Here is a 24,233-nt window from a genome sequence, read left to right as displayed (position 1 = left end):
ATGTTTCTATAAATTATTTTTGACCACTGGAGTGGCTTGGTGGAAGTGGCTTAAGGAGCTGCAACTTGCAGCAAACCAGCATTGCGTGCATAGGTCTAGTTTGGCTAAAGCGTTGGGAAAACAGGACCAGCGGGAGCGAAGACTAATTCCAAGCAGCCCTCGATGCTAAGGTTGGCGGGCTTTGCGGGAGGGGCCTGACGAGCGCGGGAACGGAGCGCGCGGGTCAGGGTTGCGCGCCGCCTCCCACCTCCGGCCGCAAGAGGGCGCGGCCGGGCCGCCGCCGCCGCCGCCCGCCCCGGCGCCCCGCCCACCAGGCTCGCCCCACTCCGCGATTGGCTGCGCGGCGGGAGCGCGCCGAGTCAGGGGGCGGGCCCGCGCCGGCTACAAAGCGACGAAGGTCACGGCGCGAGGAGGTGCGCGCCGCCGCCGCCGCCGCCCCGCGATCCGCTCGCGGCCCTTCCCCGCGCCGCCGCCCGCTGCCCGCCGCCCGCCGCCCGCCGGCCGGCCGCGCGGGACGCCATGGAGGGAGTGAGCGCGCTGCTGGCCCGCTGCCCCACGGCAGGCCTGGCCGGCGGCCTGGGGGTCACGGCGTGCGCCGCGGCCGGCGTGCTGCTCTACCGGATCGCGCGGAGGTGAGTGCGCGCGGCCCCCGCGCCCGCGGCCCCCGCCCCTGCCGCCGCCGCCGCGCTCCCCCGCGGCCCGCCCGCGCTCCCGCCGGGTTCCGGGGCCGCACAGCGCCGCCCGGCCGGTGCCCGGCGAGGCCGCGCCATTGCGACGGGGGCCGGGCCTGTGCGCCCACGTGCTGAGACCCGCGCTGCACGCCCCCGCCCCCGAAAGACCGGGTTTGAAGTCCCCCGGAAGCCGCTGGGAGTGGGGGGGGCTCCAGGAAAGCGGGGCGGGCGAGAGCAGCCAGCACGTGGGCTGCAAACTTCCCTCCCCGCGGAGACCTGCGCGGGCTGAGCCGCAGAACCGGCGGCCTCCGGTCCCCGCCCACACCCCCACACCCCCGGCCCTCCAAACCCTGCGTGAGGTCCAGCGGGGATCGCACTGCGCTGCGACTGCTTTCGGCCGCGGCCCCGCTCCCTGGGCCTCGAGGGCGCGCTGGGCGGCGTGACCGCAGGCGGCACTTTCTGGCTGCTCCGTGGTCTCAGGTGGTGTTCTGATCCCACCTTAGCCCACTGCAGAGTCGCCACCTCTGCGTCCCCTGGAGGAGCTGAGGCACAGGAGAGCTAAGTAAACTCTCACTGATGAGAAGAGTCAGGGTATCATCTGAAGTGGTCTGACCCTGGAGCCTGCGTCCCCAACTCCTGGGCTGTGCTGTCCCCAAGAGCGGAGAGAGCCTGGCACCCTTCAGAGGTGTTTCAGATGGGCTGGGGCTGCTGCTGAGCTGGTTCAGGGCCGCCCCCAGCCCTGGCCCAGGCTCAGAGATTATGCCCCCCCCCCCCCCCAGCCAGCCTGTCTTCATGAACCTTCGTGGTCAAGGCTAAAAGCTCTTGCTTCAGCAGGGACTGCGGCAGCCAAACTGTCTCCCCATCTGATCCACCTTCCCAGGCGGCAGGGAGAAGAAGTGGGGCTGAGAGTACATTCTGGGGACACAGTGAGTGGGTTTGTAGCTTCAGCGAGGGATGTGTGAAGCTCAGATTTTAGCCTACGGTGCGCTAAAAGGTGGAAGAAGGGAAGGCACTTGCCCACGGTCACTTGGCAGCAAGCGGCAGAGCTGGGATTTGAACCTGGACAGTGGGGCTGTTCTTCCTCAACCACCACCACACACCACTTCTCACCCAAGAGGAAAAGAAGTGAGGGTGACTGAGTCACAGGAGGAAAGGGTAGGAGGAACATCAGCTGTGTCTGCAGGATGAGCCAGACTGGCCAGCTGAGGGGGCGCAGCCTCCTGGGGAGGGCAGCTGTAGGATTGAAGGAGCCCCGACTCAAGGGGTCCCTGATAACCCACATCTCTAGTGTCCCAGTTCCTGCCTGATTTCTGGAAGCTAGGAGGGCTTGTGGGACCAGCTGATTCAAACCACAGTCATTTTATACATGAGGAGACGGGTGCAGAGGTACAAGGTGCCTTGCTCAGGTTCCAAAGCCGATTTGTCCCCTGGATGCCGCTGCCTCTCATTTAACCGGGATGGGGAAATGTTCCTGCAAGGATCAGATTCTGGGCTGGGGCACTGTCCCCAGCTTTGCCAGGCCTCATTTGTATGTAGTGTGGCTGGATTTGAACTGTGTCGCATGCTCCAGTGTCTTGTGCTTCAGCTGTTCTCGGGCTGCCAGCCACAGCTTTCCCTCTCCCTGAGGCCAGGGTCTGGGACCTTCGAGCAGAGCTGGGCGAGGATGAGCTGGGAGGGTCCTGGAAGGTTTTCACTCCAGTGGTACGAGGGGTGCTATGGGGTGGCCTTGGGACCTGTTGGGCTGAGAAGGACCAGCCTTTCCCAGGATGCTCTGAGATGCTCGTAGAGCACTGGCTTTTGATGGGGTCATATACTGGCCACTGTTGCAATTCAGATAGAAGACCAGCTCCGCAGAGACTGAGCCCTTCTCCCTCCAGGGATGAGAAGCCTGGTGACAGAGAGGAACGGTGGCTTTGACCACCGAAGTATGGGCTTCAAGTGACCCTCTAGAGGACAGGTGAGGAGAATTGTTTTTGGAAAGTGGTTTGTCCTCGTGGGTGTTTGCGGGCTCAGCACAGATGTGGAGGGAACACTGGCCAAGGAGCCTCAGGAAGAGGCCCCCTCCCCTAAGGCCTGCAGTGCACCCAGAGCTTCAGGCAGGGCCCACCTGGCTTCCCCACCTGTGGAGTCCTCTTGACCCCGCTACTGTGCTGATGACTCGGGGAAGCCCCTGCGCCTTCCCCTACAGGCCCCCACCTGATGAAACCTGGTGTCCCCCTTTCCACACCTAAGGAAATGAAAGCTTGGAAGGTTGGGCTTCCTGCCATTCAGCACCCAGCTCTTAAACAGCAGATCCCGCCCCATCCCAGCTGTAGCTCCTAGCCAAGGCTTGAGCTTTCGGCTGTTCTCAGCACCCGTGGGAGCCTACGGATGTCTGCACCGGCACTGACCTGGGGGAAGCCCAAATTACACCTCCCTCAGCCTGCATGCCCTGGGTCCAGGCGGCCATGCTGGCTTCCTGAGCCCATCCCTCCCCCAGGCCCTGCTGCTCGGCATTGCTTCCAGGCTCCATCCTCTCTGCCAGCACATCCAGGCTCCGGACCTCAGGGACCACCCACAGCACCCAGAGGTGTTGATTGGATTGTCCACTTCGTCTTGTTGGGAGACTAAGGGGATGCAGCTTTCGGGTTAAGTAGCAAAGACTTGTCCTGGTACCCAGAGTCCCCATTTCCCGCCCACCGCTCTCCATGCTCCTGGTGCTGCATTCTCTGGTTGAGGGAACGCTGCTCCCTGGTTGCACCCTGGGTGGTCCCCCCTCTGCCTAGCAGCCCTGTCTGTTTAAATGCCATCTGTTCCTTTTGCTCTGCTGGCCAGCAAACCTTTCCTTTAGGGTGATAGCAGATGCTCCCCTTGTTGGCCTCTCTGCTGTGGCATCTGTCACCAGCTGCCCCATGAGGTCCTCATTCTTGTGAAGAGCTTGCTCATTTCTGCCTCTCTGTAAACACAAGGTGAAGGAGGGTCCACCTGCTCCAGGCCAGGTCGGCCCCCAGAGGGGCGGGTTGGGGCTTTCTGTCTTGGTGTGGCAGGGCTGCTGTGGACTTAGGCTTGCTCTTCCTGGAGGCCTATTGGGTCCTGGCTGGCATATTGATGCTGCTGTCGTTGCAGCCCAGGAGGCACCTCAGGTTCTCCCTTTTGGGTAGGACAACATGTCTTATCTACTGGAGGCACAGGGGAGCGAGTGAGGAGCCAACTAGCAGTCCAGCAAGGGCCCCATCCTGCCAGAGGTTGACCTCTTGCCCCTAAGGGAACCAGGTCTGACTCATTGAGACCACTCTCCAGACCCCGCCAGGCCAGCACACAGTGCCCAGGGTCTCAGGCTGTGTGCCAGGCCCCTTTTGGAGGGAGACAGGGCACTTCCAGGGCCTGGTGGAAACTAGTTGACACACTCACCTCCCCCAGACTCTCAGCTTCTCAGACAGGGACTGAGCACCATCCAGTGTCCTCCATGTGGCACAGCGCTGGGCCCTCAGCAGGTGCCCAACCCCTGGCAGGGCCCTGGGCCAAGGACCTGGAGCTGCAGCCCCCAGCGGTGGCCTCACTCCTAGAACACACCCATCTGTAGGGAATGGCGGGATGGCAGAACTCGAGCTTTGTTTAACAAAATACCTGTGTTCGGGGTTGATGGGGTGATACTGGCGTTAAGGGCACGTGGTCATCTTCCTCCCCGTGTGTTCAGGCTTGTGGAGGACTGGGTCCAGAGCATGCTGCTGCCCCGGCTCCTCCCGAGGGACCCCTGTTCTCGGCTGCTTCAGGCCTCCCCTGGCCCCAGCAGAGCCAAGAGCTCAGCACAAGGATAGTGTAGTGGGAGCTGGGAGCTGGGCGAGCACCTTCCAGGCCTCCTGTCTGCCCACCTGCTGGAACCAAAGCCGCCTCCTGAGGCGAGCAGGAACATTTTGTCTTGTCACATCAGACCTGCACTAAGAGTGGTTGGTCCCAGAGGCTTGGGAGGGGAGAAGGGGGTTAGGGGTTTATGAAGGGAGCTGGGGGCCATTTCCCTGAGTAAGAGCAGGGGCTGGGGTAAGCTTTGGCTCAGATAGATGGACCCAAATATTCCTACATCAGGCTGGATGGAGGTGGGTGTAGCCCAGATGCCAGAAGCTCAGGGCCAGCATGGAAGCCGTGCAAACCGGCTGTCGAGTGTAGCCCGGACACAGTTCACATTCGCAGATGTGTCTTAATGCATGTGAGGCCCAACACTGGTATATGTGGGGGCTGAGATTCAGCCCAGCTCCCTGTCGCTCTGCTAGCCCGTCTGCCGCTCACAGGCCTGGGGACCCTTGCAGGGCTTCACCCAGAGGAGCTGTGGGAGATGACTCCCTAACCTGTGCATGCCCCCGCCCCCCCCACCCTGCCCCACCCCCCGCCACATGGGTGACCTCTGTTCTGGCCCTGAGAGAGGACCCTCCCCCACACACACCCTGGGCAGGGATTACCAAGGGCTGAGAGTGACAGGAGCCAGAGCCGCCAGCCCCAGGGACCAGGGCTAATCATCCTCCCCTTCCTGCCACCGGCTCCCAGGCCAGGCTCACTTCCCTAGCAACCGGGCTGAGTTCAGAGTGGAAATGATGACTCCCGGGGTGGGAGGGGCTTCGGGCTCGCTCCCGGGCGGAGGCAGCGGCTCCTGCTCACCCACCAGGGCGCCCTGGCTGCGTCTTTGTCCCCTTGCCCGCCTCTCTATTCATGGGCTGCCAGCTCCTCTGCTTTGCTTCAGTCCAGAGGCCGGGTGTGGCGTGGTGGGGTTCTGGGGTGAAAGAACTGGAGGGTCGCAGGGGGCAGGTGAGAGAGGTCACTGCCTGCATCGTCACCCACTGGGACATGCCCCGTGCAGTTAGAAAGAAGCCTGTATGCCACGTACTGACTAACAGAAAGCCCAGCGCTTCATTGCCAGGAGCACCAGGCGCTGGCATCTCAGTGCGCCCACACCTCCAGCGGGCTGTGCCTCCTTCCAGGCTCTGCGTGAAGCCCAGTGAGGCTGTCAGTGCTGAGCGGGGGCCACCTGCCAGATGCCCTCGGCACTGTTTGATCTTAGCTGCTTGCGGCCTTTTGGGGGCAGGGGTTATCGTTATCTCCACTGACCAGATGAACAAGACAAGTGGAGGTTTCTGGAGGCAGAATGACTTTCCCCAAAGGCCATACCTGTGACCACAGTGCTGCTTTTCCAGGCCTACCCTCTGTTGTTGACGAGTTGTGATGTAACTGTCCCATGTCTGTTGTGAGGGCTTTGGCCTGAGCTGGGGCAAGGGATGTAGGGCTGTGGCTACAGGGGGTGATCCGGGGTTCCACCTCTGTCCGTCTCTAGCTTCTGGGAGAAATGGGTTGAGGGGTTTATGGGGAGAGGGGGCACTTCCCTGAGTTTCCTCTCCTCTCCGCCTACCACATGTAACTACCATTTGTGGGGCATTTTGGCCAGGCACTGTTAAGCACTTCTCAGCCACAGTCCCTTGTGAGGGAGATCTTCTTGTCCCCAGTTAACAGGTGATTAAGACTGAGGCTTGGAGAACCCTCAGAACCTGCCATGGTTGTTGGAGGGGCGGAGCAGGGGGCAGCTGCAGTGTCTGGAGTAGGAGCTCTGCTCCCAAGGGGAAGGATAGTCACAGCACTGGCCCTCTACGTGACAAAGCACCTTTATGTGTCTTACATCATTGGATCCTTGTAATGCACAGATACCCTGGGTGCTGTGATCACGCACTTTGCAGACATGACCCTAGGTAGGCAGGCAGGAAGAAAGGATGGACAGAGGGCCGAGAGAGAGGAGGAGCTCCTGGGGGCTCACATATAAAAGTGGGCAGAGCTGGGTGCTGTGCCATCCTGTGGACAGCAGGATCTTGTGTGTGGTGTGACTGTCGATGGCAGCACAGTCTAGGCAGCACCCCCAGAACTGGCGGTGGCCTGGCCAGGACCCCAGGACTCAAGCAGCTGCCTCCCATCACCTGCATTGTCTCTAGATTCCTGGGACTGGAGAGGTTTGCTGGGCAGTTGCTGCACAACCCCCTGCCATACCCATCGCCAGTGAAGTGGCTAGAGGGGCCCAGAACACATATCGCCTGGTGTCTGAGCTGGGATTATCCTGCAGACCCCACCTGTCACCACATGTGTGGCTGGGAAGGCCCCTGTGGCCTGCCCTCTCTGTTCCCTCCAACAGGGAGGGTTGGCCCCAGGCCGAGCAGCTGTCTAGTCCCTGCCCCTTCGCCTCCTTGGCCCCCATTCCTGGGTGTTTTCCTTCTGTGAAGCACAGGAGGCTCCTTCCATCTGGAGGCTTTAGGAGCACCATTTCCACAGTCTGGGAACAGGCCTCACAGGGAGGGTGTCAGGTCTGGACCTGATCACTGTCAGCCCTGTGGCCTGACCAGCCTGAGCCCCAGGATACCAGGGGCGGGTGGCCCTGGGTCCCCTCATGGGCATGCTGGAGCTCAGGGGTCTGGTGAGTGTCAGAAGACCTGGGGTGCAGGGGCTTTGCCTGGAGGACCGAGGAGAAGCCCAAGCCCGTGTGGCTGCCTTGCTCTTCCTCCTGGTGGATGCAGAACATCCACTGAAGATTCTCGCCCTGCCTGCTGCTGCCTCCGCCCCGCCCCGCCCCGGGGTCTCCATCCTGCGTAAGGGGCAGAGGCCTTCCTCTGATTCTCCTCTTCCCTGTGCACAGGGCGAAGCCGACGCACACCACAGTCAACTGCTGGTTCTGCGACCAGGACACGGTGGTGCCCTACGGGAACCGCAACTGCTGGGACTGCCCCCACTGCGAGCAGTACAATGGCTTCCAGGAGGTGCGCCGGGACCCCAGGCCTTTGTCCAGCCCCTCCCCTCCCCACAGCCCTGGCCCTACACCTGTCCTCTGAGGATGAGCAGACAGGCCCAGGGAACCCAGGTGACTTGTCCAGGGTCACACCACTGAAGTTAGCAGATTCGGGTTCAGCCCCAGATCCTCTGGCTCACGCCTACTCTGCTCTGCACCAGACCAGGGGTCAGTGGGCTCTCGGTAAAGGGCCGGGGAGGACTTTAGGCTTTGCAGACCACACTGTCTCTGTCCCCACGGCTCAACTCTGCCCAGCCACCGCACACAGTATACAAACGAGTACAGGCAGCTGTGGTCTAGGAAGACTCAGTTCACAGACGCAGGCGGGCTGTTTGCGGGCCCCTGCACTACACCAGTTTCCAGGCTGCGCTCCCCTGGGGGCTGCGTTCTTGGCAGCTTGCCTGTCAGTCTTCCTTGTGAAATTTGTGTGGAAGAAAAGCTTCTGCTGTTTGCTGCATGAGAAGAAGGAAACATTGGGAACATTTGAGGTCTGCTCTCACTTTCTGGGGTGTCGCTGCCCCGGGCCTCTGGTCTCTGCCCTCACATCGAGCCCAAGCCACTATGGAGACTTAACCCGTTGGGTCAGGGCTCCCCCACTGACTCTGTCCCTCCTTCCCCAGAATGGTGACTACAACAAGCCAATCCCTGCCCAGTACCTGGAGCACCTGAACCACGTGGTGAGCAGCGTGCCCAGCCCCCGCACCCCCTCGCAGCCGCAGCAGTGGGTGAGCAGCCAGGTGCTGCTGTGCAGGAGGTGCAGCCACCATCAGACCACCAAGATCAAGCAGCTGGCCGCCTTCTCGCCTCGGGATGAGGTAGGGCAGGGGGCGAGGAAGGCTGGGGTGCTTCAGAGCAGCCTAGGGGAGGCATGCCCAGGGCTCTTCAGACAGTGCCCCTCCCCACCCTGACCCATGCTGGCCTCACATTCGGGTGCGTTCTCTCATCTCCTCTCAGCACACTTCTGTTCTCCCCCCGTCTCCTGGTTCCTGCTCTGTTGGCTCCAAGCCTGGAAACCTAGTGCCTGCCAGTCCAGAGGGGTTTGTCCCTGGGCAGGGGCAGGTAGTTCCAGCTGGAGCCCTGTCAGATCCATCCTGCCTGTCCCTCTGAGTCAGGCTTGCCCACTGGCTTTCCAGGCACTTTGCTTTGGAGTTGGTGGAGGGGAGGGAACTGGGCGCTGCTGAGAGGCTGGCTGTTAGGAGTTCACCTCCCCCGGGCCTGCTGTGGAGCCCAGCAGCCTTGTCATCTAGCTAGTCCTGTCTTTCCACCCCCATACCGGTGGTCGTGACTCAGGAGCTGAGGCCCAGAGACGCTGGCTTTCCCAAGGCCCAGCCTGGGTGGGTGGGTGGGTGAGTGGGAGGGAGGGAAACAGGGAAGCCAGGCAGGGGGAGGTGGGGGATCTGCAGAAAGAAGGAGGCATATGTGACTTGGCAACCAGGGAAGCTTTTTGGTGAGTTTGGTCCCAGCAAGATAAAGTCAAACTGGTAACCCTGCCGGCCCCTGCAGACTGAGATGTTCAGGCGCCCTGGAAACGGAGGGAGAGGAGCGTTGCTGCCTCCTTAGGAGGAGGGGAGGGGTTGGACGTGGTCTTCCAGGCTATTCTGAAGCCCCAAGGACCCTGTAGCTCCCACTGTGCCCAGCCAGTGCTTTCTAGATGCAGGGTTTGCAGGAGGAGAGGCCCTGCCTCTGGGGTGTCCATCTGCTCAAGTCCAGGTAGCATCAGCCCAGAGCCACCTTCTCCCGTGGCTCACTGCCTTCCTGGAGCTTGAGTCCAGAAGCAGGGCCTGAAGCAGAGACCACGTTGAGGGATGGCCTCCAGGGCATCCTCTGGAGCAATAGAACTTGTCCAGAGTCACCTATTGGGTCCCTGCTGTGCCCTGGGCCAGCCCTTCATCACCGTACTCAGTGTACTGTGTGTCCTGTTGGGCAGCAGAGGGAGGAGGATCAGAGTGGGGACAACTTGCCCATGGTCAGCCCTCTTGTAAGTGAGCCCAGGTCCCCTGCTAGCCCGGCAGCCTCAGTCGACCCGAGGCCCGAGCCCCCGCCTCCTGCCCCGCAGGGCAGGTACGACGAGGAGGTCGAGGTGTACCGGCACCACCTGGAGCAGATCTACAAGCTGTGCAGGCCGTGCCAGGCGGCCGTGGAGCACTACATCAAGCACCAGAACCGCCAGCTGCGCGCCCTGCTGCTCAGCCGCCAGTTCAAGCGCCGGGAGGCCGACCAGAGCCACGCGCAGGTCTGAGGGGGCGCCGGGGCACTTGGGGTACCACGGAGGACTGGGCCCCACTGACTGGAGGGCAGCTCTGCAGAGCTGAGACCCTTCTCCCTGGGAAACAACCTCCCGTGGGATCGCGTTTCTACCCTGTCCGCAAGCCCCTTTGGGCCAGCAGCTGGAGTGGGTGTTCTGAGAAGAGTGGCTCGGTATTGGAGTCTACTTGCGCCCTCGAAGGTCTTGAGTTGCCCTGCTGCGCCTGAGCACTTCCCGCACCTGCACTCGCTGCCCTCGGCGCCGTGTGGTGGCTGCGGCCTTATGCTCTTCCACTCCCACTCACAGCCATGGACACCAGATGGGGAGGTTTGGTGCTCAGTGGGCCCCGCACCTGATGTGTGGGGGCACTGAGATTTGAACCCAGGACCATTTGGCTAAAACTTACTAATTTTTTAAAATATGTTTTTATTGACTTTGAGAGAGAGGGGAAGGGAGAGGAAGATAGAAATGTATATGTGAGACTGATACATTGATCGGCTGCCTCCTGCACGCCCCCTAGCCGGGATCAAGCCCGCAACCCAGGCATGTGCCCTGACTGGGAATTGAACTGTGACCTCTTGGTTCCTAGGTTGACACTCAACCACGGAGTGGGCCACACCAGCTGGGCAAAAACTCATTAACTTTTTATCACAGTACTCAGTTAGTGGAATGTACTGGTTTTTAAAATCTGATGTAGTAGCAAGTAGATTAAGATGTAAAACTATCCCCCAAAGAAATTTCTACCCACCCCCTCGAGTCCCCAGATGTGCCCTGTGTCCAATTGGCATGTGGTTTCCAGTCTATAACAGGGCCCCTGCCCACACAGCCACACCGCCTGCCCACAAACCCATGTTTCCACAGCAAGACGCTCAGGCCTAGGGGTTCCTCACCACCATGTTCCTAGGTTGAACAACCTATTGCCATATTTTTTAACTTTGGCTAAATTTTCTTATATAGAAGGTCCCCAAATATATATATGCACTTTGAATGATTATAAAGTCAGCGTTTATTTAAGCATACAGTTCATTTTCAAAATTTAAAAGAATCTACAGAAATGAATCATTGTTTTGTCAATGCCTGTTTTCAAACTGATGACGGTTCTGGTCCAGGCCTTGTTGGTAACATGAAGCAATGAAATCGCAAACACCAAGAATCATTTTGTTCCACATTTGCATGCCCTCAATTTGTCGACTATTGCCGGTTTTGTACCGTAAACTTTTATCTTTTATGAATCCTCATAAAAAAAAATCTAGTACCACTTTAGGATAAATTTTCTTTGTTCAAAGCTTAGTCTGGCTTCACCCATTATTTCAAATCAGTTAAACCTGAAAAGGAGTGAAAATTAAGTTACCAGCTGTTAAAGTGTGTATACATTTTTTACTATAATTTCAGTTGAAATCACAGTATAATTTTACAGTGCATTCGGCAAAGTCATTGAAAATTTACTTGAAAGAGTAAGGTCACCATAATATCAAAAAGGTTTCTTTAAAGTACATGGCAGCCCTGGCTGGTGTGGGACAGTGGGTTGGGCATCATCTGTGCACCAAAAGGCTGCCAGTTCGATTCCCAGTCAGGGCATGTGTCCGGGTTGTGGGCTCTCCCCAGTGGGGGCATGTGGGAGGCAGCTGATCCATCCATGTTCCACTCTCATGTAGATATTTCTCTCTCTGTCTCTCCTCCCTTTCTAAAAATCAATAAAAATATTAAGAAGGGGGGGGGAGGTGTGGTAGACCCTTCCCCCACAGTAACTTTCCCAGTGGGGTGAAGACTCAGCAATGGGACAGTTCAGTGGTTCTCAGCAATAAGCCTAGAGAGAGCTGAGAATGCCTGAGGTTTTCAGGCATTGTAGACAGCATCTCTGATTATGAGGACCCAGGTAGGTTCTTAAGCGAGTGCTCTGGGGCCCTGGCCAGACCCCCGAGCACAGAGTGGGCACTGGCAATGGCTGTCAGTGACTCTTGCCATCTCACTGACCAGTCTCTCCCTCCCTCAGAGCTTCTGCTCATCCGCGGTGAAGGCCCCAGTTCAGGTCATCGTGCTCCGCACCCTCGCCTTCCTGGCCTGTATCTTCCTGCTGGCCACCACGCTGTATGGCACCAGTGACCCCTTTGCCCCAGGGCTCAACCTGCCCCCAGCTTTGCCCCCTGGTGGCAACGGCTCAGCTGCTCCTGACAATGGCACTGCCCCTGGGGCTGAGGGCTGGCAGCAGCTGCTGGGCCTACTACCGGAGCATGTGGCAGAGAAGCTTCAGGAGGCCTGGGCCTTTGGGCGGAGCCACCAGACGGGTGTCGTGGTGCTGGGCCTGCTAACCTGCCTGTTGGCCATGCTGCTGGCTGGCCGCATCAGGTGCGTGTGGGGCCTGGCGGGTCTACCCTGGGTCACTGTGATTACTTCAGGCAGGGCTGGGGGGCGGGGGGAGTGCTAGGGCCGGCACCAGGAGGGCCTACTGGATGCACAGCCCTGGACTGAGTTCCACATGTAGCTGTAACTGAAACACGATGCATCCCTTTTCCCAGCAGCTGGGAGTCCGGTGGGTGAGATAAAGCAAATGACTTGCCTTAGAGGGGGCAGTGGCACTCAGAGCAGACCCCCCTACTCACTACTGCGTGCTGGGACCTCCAAGGCCAAATCACAAATTGCCTCTTTTCTCTCCACCTCAAACTTCTGTTAACCAGCCACCTTATGGGCTGTTGGAGAGCCTAGTGGGTTCTCATGGCCCTTGACTTTCCTCCCTGTGCAGCTACATACCCTGATCCAAATGGTGTCCACGTCATCTCAGTGACTTGGGGGAGGAGGGTTCTTAGCCCCATTTTTCAGGCTAGAACACTGAGCTCAGGAGAAACACTAACCTGCTCAGAGTTGTGCAGGGTGTACGTGTTGGAGGCGGATTGAGAGGCCCACTTGCTCCTCTTGGCTGTAGATTCTGTCCTCTGAGCAGGATTGGGTGGATGAAGGAGGCAGGAAGTGGCAGTTGATGACGGGACTTGTCCCCTCGAGACGGGCCCTCACACAACCCCCGCCCCCTGCTTCTCCCTCAGGCTCCGGAGGATTGATGCCTTCGCCACCGGTCTGTGGGCCCTGCTGCTGGGGCTGCACCTGGCCGAGCAGTACCTGCAGGCTGCCACACCCAGCTGGCTGGACACACTCAAGTTCAGCACTATGTCCCTGTGCTGCCTGGTGGGCTTCACGGCAGCCGTGGCCACGAGGAAGGCGACGGGCCCACGGAGGTTCCGGCCCCGAAGGTCAGAGAAGCAGCAGTGATTGCGGGGGGAGGACAGACGGACAGACAGCTTCAGAGCACTGCCCCCAGCCCGGTGCAGGGCGCTTCTCTGTCTTGCATCTTTCTTCCCTGCCTCACTCTGACTCCTGCCCAGCCTAGTGCCCCCAGTCCTGGCCCAGCCCCTCCTCTTCCCTAGGAGTCGGGCCTGCCCCCCCCCCCTTTCCTTTCCACACCAATAAGTCGTCCCCCAACCTAAGACGCTCCCGAGTGCCCTTCAGCTGCTCACCACTGCCACCACCTCTGGCCAAAGACACACCCCCCCCCCATTGCCCCAAGGCCAGAACATGGGTGGCACCCACACAGCCTGCCTTTGACCTGTAGCTTCCTCCTGGCAGCTCCAGGCATCCCCATCCTGGCCATGGCCCTTTTTCTGGCTCTTGACACCATGGGATGAGGGCTGTGGGCCTGCTGTCTGCATCCCCTTTCACAAGCCCCGTCTCTGAGCTCCTGGCACGGGCTGGTGACAGCTGGCTGCAGGCTGGGCCCTTGCCGCATGGCCTGACCACTTGGGTAACTTGATACGGGCAGGTGCTGCTGAGCGGGGCCCAGAAGAGAGCCCTGCACCTCACCCCCACATCACTTCTCTGGTCTGTCCCTTTTGTCCTGCCCTGTGCCTGCCAGCCCTTCTGGAAGCTGGTGGGACCAGAGGGAGCCTGGGCTGTCCCCCTAGATCCACTGCTCCATTCCCACTCCAAGAGCTTCCTGAGAACCCCGTTACCCCTTAGCCTCCTTCCCTGGGAGTGGAGGGTGCAGTTCTTAGGCCTAGGCTGCCCTTGACCACGAGTGTGTAGGGCAAGGCTCTTCTCAAGGTGAACAGTAGAAGATCCTGCTTCTGCTGTGGTCAGCAGGTTTCTTAACAGCTAGGCCGCGGTGGGAGTTGGCCCAGGTTGGGGGGCTCTGAAGCGTCCTATATTCATCTGTTTATTTGACATGACTCTGGGTCAGACAGAACCAGGGCACACACGCCCTGCCCACTCTCCTGGAAGCCCCCAGCTCTGCCCTGTAAAGTCAGGACCCCAGCCCTCATGGCTGGGTCCTCCACGTGCCCCTGCAGGGACTGGGGTTCAGGCTTCCTGAGCCAAGGCTGCCCTGACTGGCCAGCAGTGCGGGGCCTGAATAGCTTTCATTGGCCCTGCCACTGCCCTGATGTGTGGGATGCCCCCAGTTCTCTACTCACCCCTTCATATGATGCCTGGGAAAAGATCTAGTTGCCCAAGGTTAGCATAGGGTAAACGGCCTAAGAGACATGCAGGTCCATGAAGACACCAGATCTTTTGTCACCTTGTCACTCTGGTGTGTCAGTCACTACTGTTCTGCCCCTAGAGGACACCATGAAGCCCACAGGGGCCTCAGCGGCACTCTCCCTGGAAGGGGACGGCCAATGCTGACCCAGAGCCCCATGAAGGGCTGCCTCCTCCCAGAGTCGGTGCTCCAGGGGAAGCAGCTGGTGCGTGGCACAGACCTGCTGCTCACTAGCTTTGTGGTCCTGCAGGTCCCTGCTGTTCCCAGCCTCAGTTTACCATCTGTGAAATGAGCAATAGACCCCTTTCCAGGACCCGTGAGTGCCGACCTCGGTGTGGACCTGCTCTAGAAATGAGTGCTGCCTCAGGGTCAGGGCAAGAGAGTGGACCAAGGCTGTCCCCTACCTCGTGTTTTGTACTCTTCGTGACCATAGAGTGGATCACACACCCTCAAGCCTCCTCCCTCTACTCCGCAAGGCCAGATGACACGTGTATCGGCCACACTCAGCAAGGGGGCACTGACTGAGCCTGCGGGGAATGTGGGACAGGCCCTGGCCAGACCCCAGGTGAGGTCCCAGGGAGCACAAGAGTTGCACCTGAGCCCCACTGTCACTAATCTTCATGTTCACGGCGTCCTAAGAGGCCACCCCACCCTACCGATCCCATGCCCTGCTCCGTATCCATGTGTGAAGAGCCTGGAGCGTCAGGAGCTGCCCCCCATTAGCTGTGTGGCCTCAGACAAGCCCCTGCCTGCTTATTCTGCGTGGAAGGGAAGTGGAGGACGAGTGGGGTGACTGAGCCAGCACCTAGCCTGTCTGCCTGTCCTTCCCCGGCCAGCCTGCCTGAGGGCGAGGGGCAGCGTTTCCAGGTGCAGAGCCGGGTGTCAGCGGGCTGCGTGCGTGCCCTTGTCTCTGGGGTCTTCTGTTCTCAAGGCAGCTGACAGCCTGTTGCTAATTACTGCTTTTCTTGGCGTTGAGTAGGAACAGGACATCTGTGTGTATGTGTGTATTTAAGTTAAATTATTTATAATCAGAACCAGCTCTCTAGCTGGCCAGGAGCCCCTGCTGAGCAGATGTCTGTCCTTACCCCTGGTGGGGATGGGAAGATACCCTCATGAAATGAGCCTCATCAGAGGAAGGCTTCCTGGCCTTTTTAGGGTTTTGTGTGACTTTTTGAATTACCCGTCTGTCCCTTAAAGTTTCATTACTTGGAGCATATTCTAGCACCTTCTGATGTTACTGGTAAAAGCCGAGGGAGTGCAGGCACCACTGGGATCGTGGTTTATTAACTGGGAATGTGTCACCCCTGCCAGGGACCTCTGTCCCCAGGATGTGAGGGACGTCACATGGCTGTCTTCTCCCTCTGGTCTGGGGTCCCCATCCCGGGCTGAGCATGCTCTTCCAGTAACAGTTGCCCAGAAGCAAACTGCCTTGAAGCCCTGGCCTGGGGAGGACCCGTGTCCCTTCTGTCTATGACTCTCGCTGTGTCTCTTATCTCTGGTCGTGTAGTAGAACTGCAGATGATTGTCTAGTGACCCTCTAATCACTGTAACCGCAGCTCCTGGCCATAGACGTTGTGTGTTTGATGCTGTATTTTAAATAAATGCCTCCGGGGCCCTGCTCTGACCGGTGGGCGTCAGGTACCGCGTCTTTTTTGTTTTTTCTTTCACGTTCTTTCTTTGGCTTCTGTGCCGGGGTGGGAATTTTGGGGTACAGGCATGCCCAAGGAGTCAGGTTTGGGAGCTAGCAGTGTGGGCATCTAGCGACCCAGCTCCCAGCTGTCATGTGCCCTGCTGGGTGGGATTTTCCCTTCTCAATAACTGCTGTTTAAAACATCCTTGCTCCTTCCACTCCTGGGTTGGACTGGGATTGGGTTGAAGAAGGCCAAACGTCCCTCTCAGTGTCGGATGGGACGTGGTACAAGCACCTATCCCTTCCTCAGACCCTTTGTTCCGGTGACGTACAGGCTGGGATTCGGGCTGGGTGCCTATTGAGACATGAATCTGGACCGCAGGGCAGTCTGGGCACCTGGCCAAAGGAAGGGTCGGTTCATTGGAAGCTCAGGAGCCCGCGGAGATGGGCCCCCGAACAGGAGGCTCCCAGGAAACTGGTCTCTGCAGCAGTGACAAGAGCTCACACTTGGCACCTTATAAGGATCTGCTAGTTGAGTGATGTCACTGGCTGTCACAGCGAGAGGGGTCAGACCGAAGAACCGTTTCCCCCTCAATGCCAACGTTTTTAGTGGCATCAGAGACACGACAGCCCCTGTGCCAGACAGGTTTTCAGCATGGGGTGGCCGCAGGTGTGAGCACGATGGGGAAAGTGCTGGCAAGACCTAGCTTATCCTGGGCCAGCTGGCCACCTCTGAAACCTGCAGCCTGGCTCGGACCCTCTCCTCTACTTGCTGCTTGCTGGGGTGGCCCCAGGAGGGCTGCCTGGTGGGCGTGGCACAGGAAGCCCCACCACAGAGTCCTGCTGCCATCTGCTGGAAGGGCCTCGGCTGCAGCTCCACAGGACAGACCTGGGTCTCTAGGAGGCGCGGGCCCCAGCAGGGAACAGCGTTATGCGTGATCAGAGCAAGTTGGCCTAAGGTCCCAGCGTGCCCAAAGCTTCCCCCCTCCCCCGCGAATGGTTTCGCGATTCTAAAACGAGGGTACAAAATTGTACCTTTTGTTTAGGGGGGAAGCATTCCCCAGGTGTCTTGGGGGCTTCGGGACAGGTCAGCAGGTGGAGTGCAGGCATGTGCAGCCTGGGGCCAGCCAGGCCAACCAAACCTCTGCAGCTTGGCTTGATGAGCTCCTGCCTTGATTTCCCCACGTTCCCCAAACACGGGCCTGCCTTTGGTTGTGAAGTCCAAGTGGCTTGCTGGCCCTTTGGAAGGCCTTAAAGATGTCACGTGATCTCTAGGAGGGCAACACTGACCCTGTGCTTTCCTCAAAGCTTGTTGAAAGGGAGGGGTGAAAATAGCGAGGAACTCAGCGGAGTGCAGCTTGGCTAATGGGGCCCCGTGCGTTCGGTTGTGATGGCCCAGGTGGGTCCCTTAGCCGCCTGGCTCTGCTGCAGGGCCTGAGCCAGCCTGCCAGTCCGTCGGCACATTGTCCATGGTCTCCTTTGTCCCTTGGGACCGAGGTAAGGCTGGGCCTCCCGAGACTCCATCCAGACAGTGGGCAGACTAATGTATTAACTGTTGCTGTCCTTCCCCCTCTGTAATCGGTTGCCTTAATCAGAAGCATGGTTGACATTCTGGCTTGGGGCCACCGGGTCCTGTTGTGTGATTTGTACCATTCTCGACTTAAAGAGACACTGTCACCTGTCTTTTGGGCAGCCTTGCGGTCGCTTATGGATCGGTCTTTTCCAAGTTCAAGTTTGGCTTTTGTCCTGTGTCTCTTCCTGGGGATCCTAAGCCTGGCCGCCCCTCTCTGCTCTACAAGGGGCTTTAGATTAGTGTCCCATGTCTGAGGCCGGAGAGCAGCAGGCAGACTCCAGGGAGCAGGGCCCCCTGGGCTCAGCCACTGTCAGGAGGCTCTGGGCACAAGCAGGAAGGACAAGCAGAAGCCCAAGGCCACTGGCCTTTACTGAGAGCCTGGCACGGGGCTGGGCACTTTTGCTTCAAGGTGAAGGGTTGGCGTGAGGTTGGCAAGGGTGACAGTGTCACTTTAATACCGAGACTTGTAGTGGAACTAGTTTGCTGTGACGCTGAGGGGATCTGAGGGGGCATGCGGGGAGGGGTGGGTCATGCTGGCACCTCCCAGCCACCTGATCCTAATGGTGTGAATGTGGTCAGACTGCTTCCCGCTTCAACTAACGCACGCCGCCTCTGGGACCCTGACTCAGGCCCCACCTGTACCGAGGGAGAGGGGACAGCTAGGCGGAGGCCGCCCCCAGAGCTCTCCAGGCTGACCCTCCTCTCCGCCTTGCCCGCGGGCTCTTGCAGGTACCTCCCCGGAGACTCTGCCGGCCTTTTCCCCACGTGCCCCAGCCTGGGCGTCCCCTGCCCAAGCAGCGCGGGCTCTTCGCCGTCTCTCTTCCTCTCCGCCTCGCCGGGCTTCCTGCCCCTCACCAACCAGCAGCTGTTCCGGTCGCCCCGACGGGCCTCGCCCTCCTCGCTGCCAGGCCGCCTCAGCCGGGCACTCTCGCTGGGAACCATACCCTCTCTGACCCGAGCAGGTAAGGGGCGCTCGGGCATCAGCGGGCCTGGGGGCAGCTGGGCACAGGGACGCCAGCTGTGTGCAAGCTGGAGGAACTGGGTTCAAATCCTGCTGCGTCCACAAAGTAGCTGCCCTTCGCCAAGGGACTCAGTTTCCCTCAAGAAAAATAAGACTAGCAGTAGAACCCATCTCATGGTGGCTGTGAGGGTTAAGCACGAGGGCAGTGGCATCCTGCGGGTGCTCGGGAAATGTTCACGTCCTTTGGGGTGTGCTTTCACCACCATCCTTGCCCTTATTTTTTCCGATGTTGTTTTTCGACCTGGGGCCTGAGAATTTTGCCCCTGGCCTTTGTGTGGTCCAGAGCGCAGGATTCAGTTCCGGTCAGTCGCATCTGCTGAGCACTTGCTGCACGTGGACTCTGGCATGACTGAGACGTGGTCCTTGTCATGAGACACTGTCATTCTTCACCTGTCCCCACTGGATCTTCCTGGAAAGCGATGGGAAATTCAACCCAGTTTTGCCTTCTCAGCTCTCCTCATGTTCTGTGATAACCCTCAACCCTGGGGAAGCTGCCTGGCGCAGGCTGGGTTTGCCTCACCCTTGGGGGAGCCCTGGAGGAGTACCCCAACCTCTAAGAATGTGGGCGCTTCAGTTGCACAGGGCTTGCTAACGTGCGGTCACTGTCTCATTTAAGCCCCTCAGCAGCTCTGCCAGGTGGGGCTTCCTGCTCAATCAGACACCCCCCTGAACCTCAGTTTCCTTCTGCGACTTGCCCGGGGTCCTGCAGCTGCTGGGGTGTGGGGCTGAACCTGGCTTCGGCTTCTAGCCCTGTTGTGTGCAGGTCGGGGACCTTGTAGGTAGAGGGTGGGTCACATTGCAGGAGGGACAGCTCACAGGGCACAGTGTTTGGACTGAGTGGTGGGTGGAGTTTGAGGCCTTTGGGGTGGGACTGCACCCAGGAGGGGACCTAGACTCTGGACGTTTCTGTGTCAGCAGATGTGGCAGGTTGATGGGAGAGGGGCTGCTGCCTGTGCTCCTGCCAGGAAATCGTTGATGAGCAGAGTCCCTGAGTCCCTGCACTCGCGTCATAGCTGAGACCTGGCCCAGCTCAGGCCCTGGGGCCTCCGGTGCTCCTCATGAGCAGCTGGAGCAGGGGGACCACAGAATGCCCTGGACATGGGGACCTGGGAGGCCCAGCACCTGGCCCTTCCCCAAAAGACTTGTCTGGAGCTGCCCACCAGGAGCCAGGGGGGCTCAGGGCTTCAGGGTGGGCATGCGACGGGTTTGGGCCCACGGTGGGTGCAGACCCTGCTGGAGCCTCTTGATGACCATCGTGGAGGGAGGGAGTGTTGCAGACTGCTAGGCGCTGGGCACTCTGCTTCTTGGTTTATTCTTTAAAAAATGAAATGACTCACGTTAATCAGCCCCCAGGGTGAAAGGCAGGGATGTAAATAACCAATTTCATGACCAATTGGATTCAGCAGATTAGGCCATGGGGGATGGCGGGGTGGGCACCTGTCGTCTCTGCAGGCCTGACCTGTGTCTCCCTTCTTTCCCCCCTAGACTCAGGGTATCTGTTCAGTGGGAGCCGCCCACCGTCTCAGATGTCTCGATCTGGGGAGGTTCCTGTCTCAGGTAAGAGAAGTGACGGCGGGGAAGCTGCCTCCGGTGGGGAGCATGTGGGAGAGGTTTCCAGAGCATGGGGGGGGCAGCAGAGGTTAAGCATGAGCTCGGGGATCAGACAGGGCCGGTGTTCAGATCCCAGCCTTGCACCTCCCAGCTGTGCAGCAAGTGACTCATTGCCCTGTCCCTCAGCTTCCTCATCTGTGAAATGGGCATGATAGTTTCTAGGATTAGATACAATGCTGTCGTCCTTATCGGTGACCACTGGTGGAGGTGGCACACTTGGGGTTCTGCATCAGCAGGGCTTAGGTGAGCTGACCTTAAGTCTTAAGTTGGTTTCTGTCCCAGCCTTGCTCTCAGCTGAGGGAGGGACCAGAGCCTTGGATAGAAATCAGGAGGCAGAGGGGACATTGCTGAGGTCCTGAGGTCCTCTCCCCTCCCTCAGGTGCCTGGCGGTACTGGCTGCTCCCTCTGCACAGCCTTGCCTTCCTTCCTGGGTTGACAGGAACAGAGTAGCCGTGGCAGGCTTACTGTGACAGTCCAGACGTTCATGCGTTACCGGCATTGTACTTTCATCTTCCCGCCTCCAGATTACTTCTCTCTGCTGTCGGGGAGCTGCCCCTCCTCTCCATTCCCTTCCCCGGCGCCTTCCGTGGCCGGCTCGGTGGCCTCCAGCTCTGGCTCTCTGCGCCACCGGAGGCCCCTCATCAGCCCTGCCCGGCTCAACCTGAAGGGGCAGAAGCTGCTGCTGTTCCCATCACCCCCTGGAGAGGCCCCCAGCACCCCCAGCAGCTCAGACGAACACTTGCCCCACAACGGCAGCCACTTCAACATTGAGCCACCCCAGGTCCCACAGAGGCAACTGGCACAGGACACAAAGCACACTGTGGGTATGACCCTCTGACCGCCTCCCTGGAGGCAGGAGAGCCCAGCAGGGGTGGGAGCACCTCTGGGGTCAGTGCAGGGGTGGGGACACCCATCAGGAGGCTGCACAGGGCCTGTCCTTGATCTTATCTTTGTGTGTGCCGCCACTCTCCCAAGCTCCAGTAGCCCCTGGCCTGGCTCCTCATGACCTTGAATCCTCTAGGACACTGCCATATCTTGGCTGATGTTATTTTCTTGTTTTGCAATTGACCTTGAGGGTTGTCTGTTTCTTGGGATGGATCAGAAACGTATTATGCCCTGCCAGGCTGCGTCTGGTAACAGTATTTTTGTTTTGCTCAAATAATGTTGGTTGATAAAGCATTTAAAAAATTTTTAAATTAGGCCGCGGCCTTGAAAATCTAGAATTTTCACATGAATGTATGGATTTCTTGGGTCTCTTGTGATGTCAGAAGACTTGGCCACACTGGGTCTGAATGCTGGCCAGACTGTAGAAGGCAGGCTGAGGTCCCCTGTCCAGTCTCAGCTGTGGCCGCAGCTGCTGGCTTTGGCATTTGCTGCTCCTGATCTAAACCCAGCTCCCTTCCTGGCAGCAGCTGGGATCTGAATGGGGATCTGGCCTCCCACTGCCCAAGGTGGGGCCAGCAGGTTGGGAAGGACAAGGACTGTCCTGTCCCTGGGAGTGAACTGTGAGCACGCGCTGAGACACCCCTTCTCTGCAGACGTGAGGTTAGTGCCGGAGAGACGCAGCGCCTGCAGCAGCCGCTCCATCAAGAAGGAGGACGACTCGTCGCAGTCATCCACCTGTGTGGTGGACACCACCACCCGGGGCTGCTCCGAGGAGGCCGCCGCCTGGAGAGGTCTGCACCCCGGGTTATCGCGGGAGGGGGGTGGCAGCCTGGGGGCCTGGGGTCTGCATCACCTGTTCTCTCTGTACCGAAAGACCCCTCAAGGGAGCCCTCTAGTGGCGGAGGACGGTTAGGTAACCCGCCCAGCGCCCTCTGGGTGCAGCCTGCGCGCAGCAGACCATTCCCGCCCCGATTGGGTCCGGATCTGCTCTGTCACAGTAGCCTCTGGCCACAGGTGCTATGTAAATTTTAAGAAAGTTAAAATTTAGTAATAAACGTTTAATTCCTCAGCTGCCCAGCCACATTGCAAGCCTCCATTGCCACATGTGGCCCGTGGCTGCTCTGTTAGGCCTAGGCCTCACCTTCGCAGACGGTTCCCTGGGAGGGCGCTGGCCAAGGAGCCTGAGCCCGCTGGGGGCCAGCACAGGGGCTGCAGGCCTGCGCCGGGCACTCGGTTGTGGGCTGCGGGGCGGCTGTGAGATCAAATCCTGGTTCTGTGTAAGGCGCTGGGCCCCTGGTGGGCATTCAGCTGTCAGCACCTGGTACTTTCCCCTGGGGGGGGGGGGGGGGGTTACGCGTGTTGAAGACGGACAGAGGTAGGTTTCCTGGAAAGATTAGGTGCTGCCTCCAAATCAGGTGGGGTCTAGGGTGTAACCTGGCAGCACTGAGGTCATCCCCAGAGCCCAAACAGGTGGGGAACCCGTTGGCTGCTTACCTCTGAACCTGGGCCGGGTTCTTGTACCCCTAAAGCCCTGTTCCCCATCTGTAAAGTGATGTCACATCCCTACTCCCATCACCAAGGTGCAAGCACAGGGCACCCTAGCCAGTGCCTGTCGGGTGGCACGGGCTCAGAAAGGAGGCGCCTTTAGGGACCAGGACTTGACCAGGTGACCCCGGGCTGGAGTGTCTTTCCAGGTGGGGAGGCCTCTGGGCACGGGAAGAGCTGGGATGGGGCCCCAGGGCTCCGCAGCATCTCTGGTGGGCCGGGGCCTTCAGCTGCACAGAGACCTCCACCCTGGGTTCATCTTCTGACATCTGTGCCTTTGACTGGGTCTCTACTCTCTCGAAGGTCGTTTCGTCCCCTCCCTGGTCCAGGGCCTCCTGGCCGTGAGCTTGACCGCCAACGCGCTCTTCACCTCCGCCTACCTGTACCAGAGCCTGCGCTGAGCTGCTGCCCAGCCTCCCGGCACGGGGAGCCCCGGAGGGCGTGCCCAGGAGCCTGCTGCGGCCCCTGCCGCCTGCGCCCTCTCTCCAGGGCCCTCGACCTGCTGGACTGAGTCCTGTCCTCGGACTGCCTTCCCCTCCTCACCCAGCAGACCGCGGGGCTGAGCAGGTCTTCGAGGTCACGCTCCTCCCGCTCATCTTGCTGACATCAGTTGTGTTTGGTGCTGCCCCGAAGCCAGGGGTTCCCCCAGGGGCTGCATGCCCAGCCCCGCCTGCAGGGACGCCCACCACTGTGACCGCAGCAGGAGCTGGCTGTCCCTGAACACACGCCTTGGGCCACGATCACCTCAGTACTGTACTCCCCTGTCCCACCGGGTGCCTCAGGCTCCCCGGGGAGGTGGAAGGGATGGTCCCTGTGTCACCCGCCCTTGACCCTGCCCAGGGGAAACGTTTCCTTGGGCAGGCCCCCTTGAGGACGAGCATCCTCTGCCCATCTTACCCCTTCCTGCTGGCCCTGGGCCAGGTCTGCTTCTGGCTCTCCTGGTGGGCAGGGGTCTCAGAGGCCCAGCTGGGCCTTCAGGACTGGTGTATACATCTCGCCCCCAGACACCCTTCTGCCCAAGTGCCCCTGTTTTATTACCTCTGGCGACCTCAGGCAACAGCCCTGTTACCCTGAGAACACTACCCAGGGCTCCACATGTGCTGCCCACCGGGGCCTTGCTCAACTCTCACCCTGGTTGTGCCATGGGACTGCCCAGGGTGGCCTGCAGGTCACAGACGAGACTGGACCCCACCCCCTGTGAACCTGGCTCCTTTCAGCTGCTGAGACCACACTGTCCTCCCTCTCACTCTGCTGTCACCACGGGCCAAGTGTGACCTCTTGCCTTCAGGCCACCTTGACTGGCTTTCTTTCCTCCCCAGCTCCCCTCTGTCCCTGCCGTTGCCCTTCCAGCTGCTGCTGCAGGTTTGCCCCCACCCTTGCCCTGGTGCTGGGGTCCTGTCCTGCCCCTAAAGGGGGAAGGAGGGACCTCAGTGTGGCACAGGGACCCTCACGATGCTGAAAGACTGTGTGTACCTGTGGATGTCAGACCCCCGGTCCCTGCTGCCCTGGGCCTTGGACAGAAATGTGGAGCAGTGTGTGCGTGCGTGCATGTGTGTGTGTGTGTGTGTGTGTGGGACAGTGCACACATTTGTGCCCAGTCCCTGCTGCCCTGGGCTTTGGACAGAGATGTGGAGCAGTGTGTGTGTGTGTGTGACAGTGCGCACATTTGTGCCACCTGGGGAGGGGTGGCTGCCTCGATGAATTCTGAGACTGACTGGGGGTGGGGGTCATGAGGGCAGG

At 59.6% G+C, this 24,233-nt stretch overlaps 1 protein-coding gene across 1 annotated transcript; it reads left to right on the top strand.

Annotated features, from left to right (window-relative positions):
* Positions 1-519: 519 nt before the first annotated feature.
* Positions 520-24,030, top strand: TMEM201 (transmembrane protein 201). The gene is made up of 11 exons (XM_087820123.1): positions 520-632; positions 7,312-7,432; positions 8,082-8,276; positions 9,518-9,694; positions 11,700-12,052; positions 12,745-12,948; positions 18,161-18,393; positions 19,938-20,009; positions 20,588-20,887; positions 21,602-21,739; positions 22,797-24,030. The coding sequence occupies exons 1-11, from the start codon at positions 520-522 to the stop codon at positions 22,892-22,894; spliced, it is 2,004 nt and encodes a 667-aa protein (XP_087676249.1). The 3' UTR covers positions 22,895-24,030.
* The last annotated feature ends 203 nt before the right edge of the window (positions 24,031-24,233 follow it).

Source organism: Miniopterus natalensis, chromosome 9 (assembly GCF_054644295.1).
Source record: "Miniopterus natalensis isolate mMinNat1 chromosome 9, mMinNat1.hap1, whole genome shotgun sequence".
NCBI lineage: Eukaryota > Metazoa > Chordata > Mammalia > Chiroptera > Miniopteridae > Miniopterus > Miniopterus natalensis.
The sequence above is the reverse complement of the archived record's forward strand: the minus strand, read 5'-3'. Positions and strand labels throughout refer to the sequence as shown.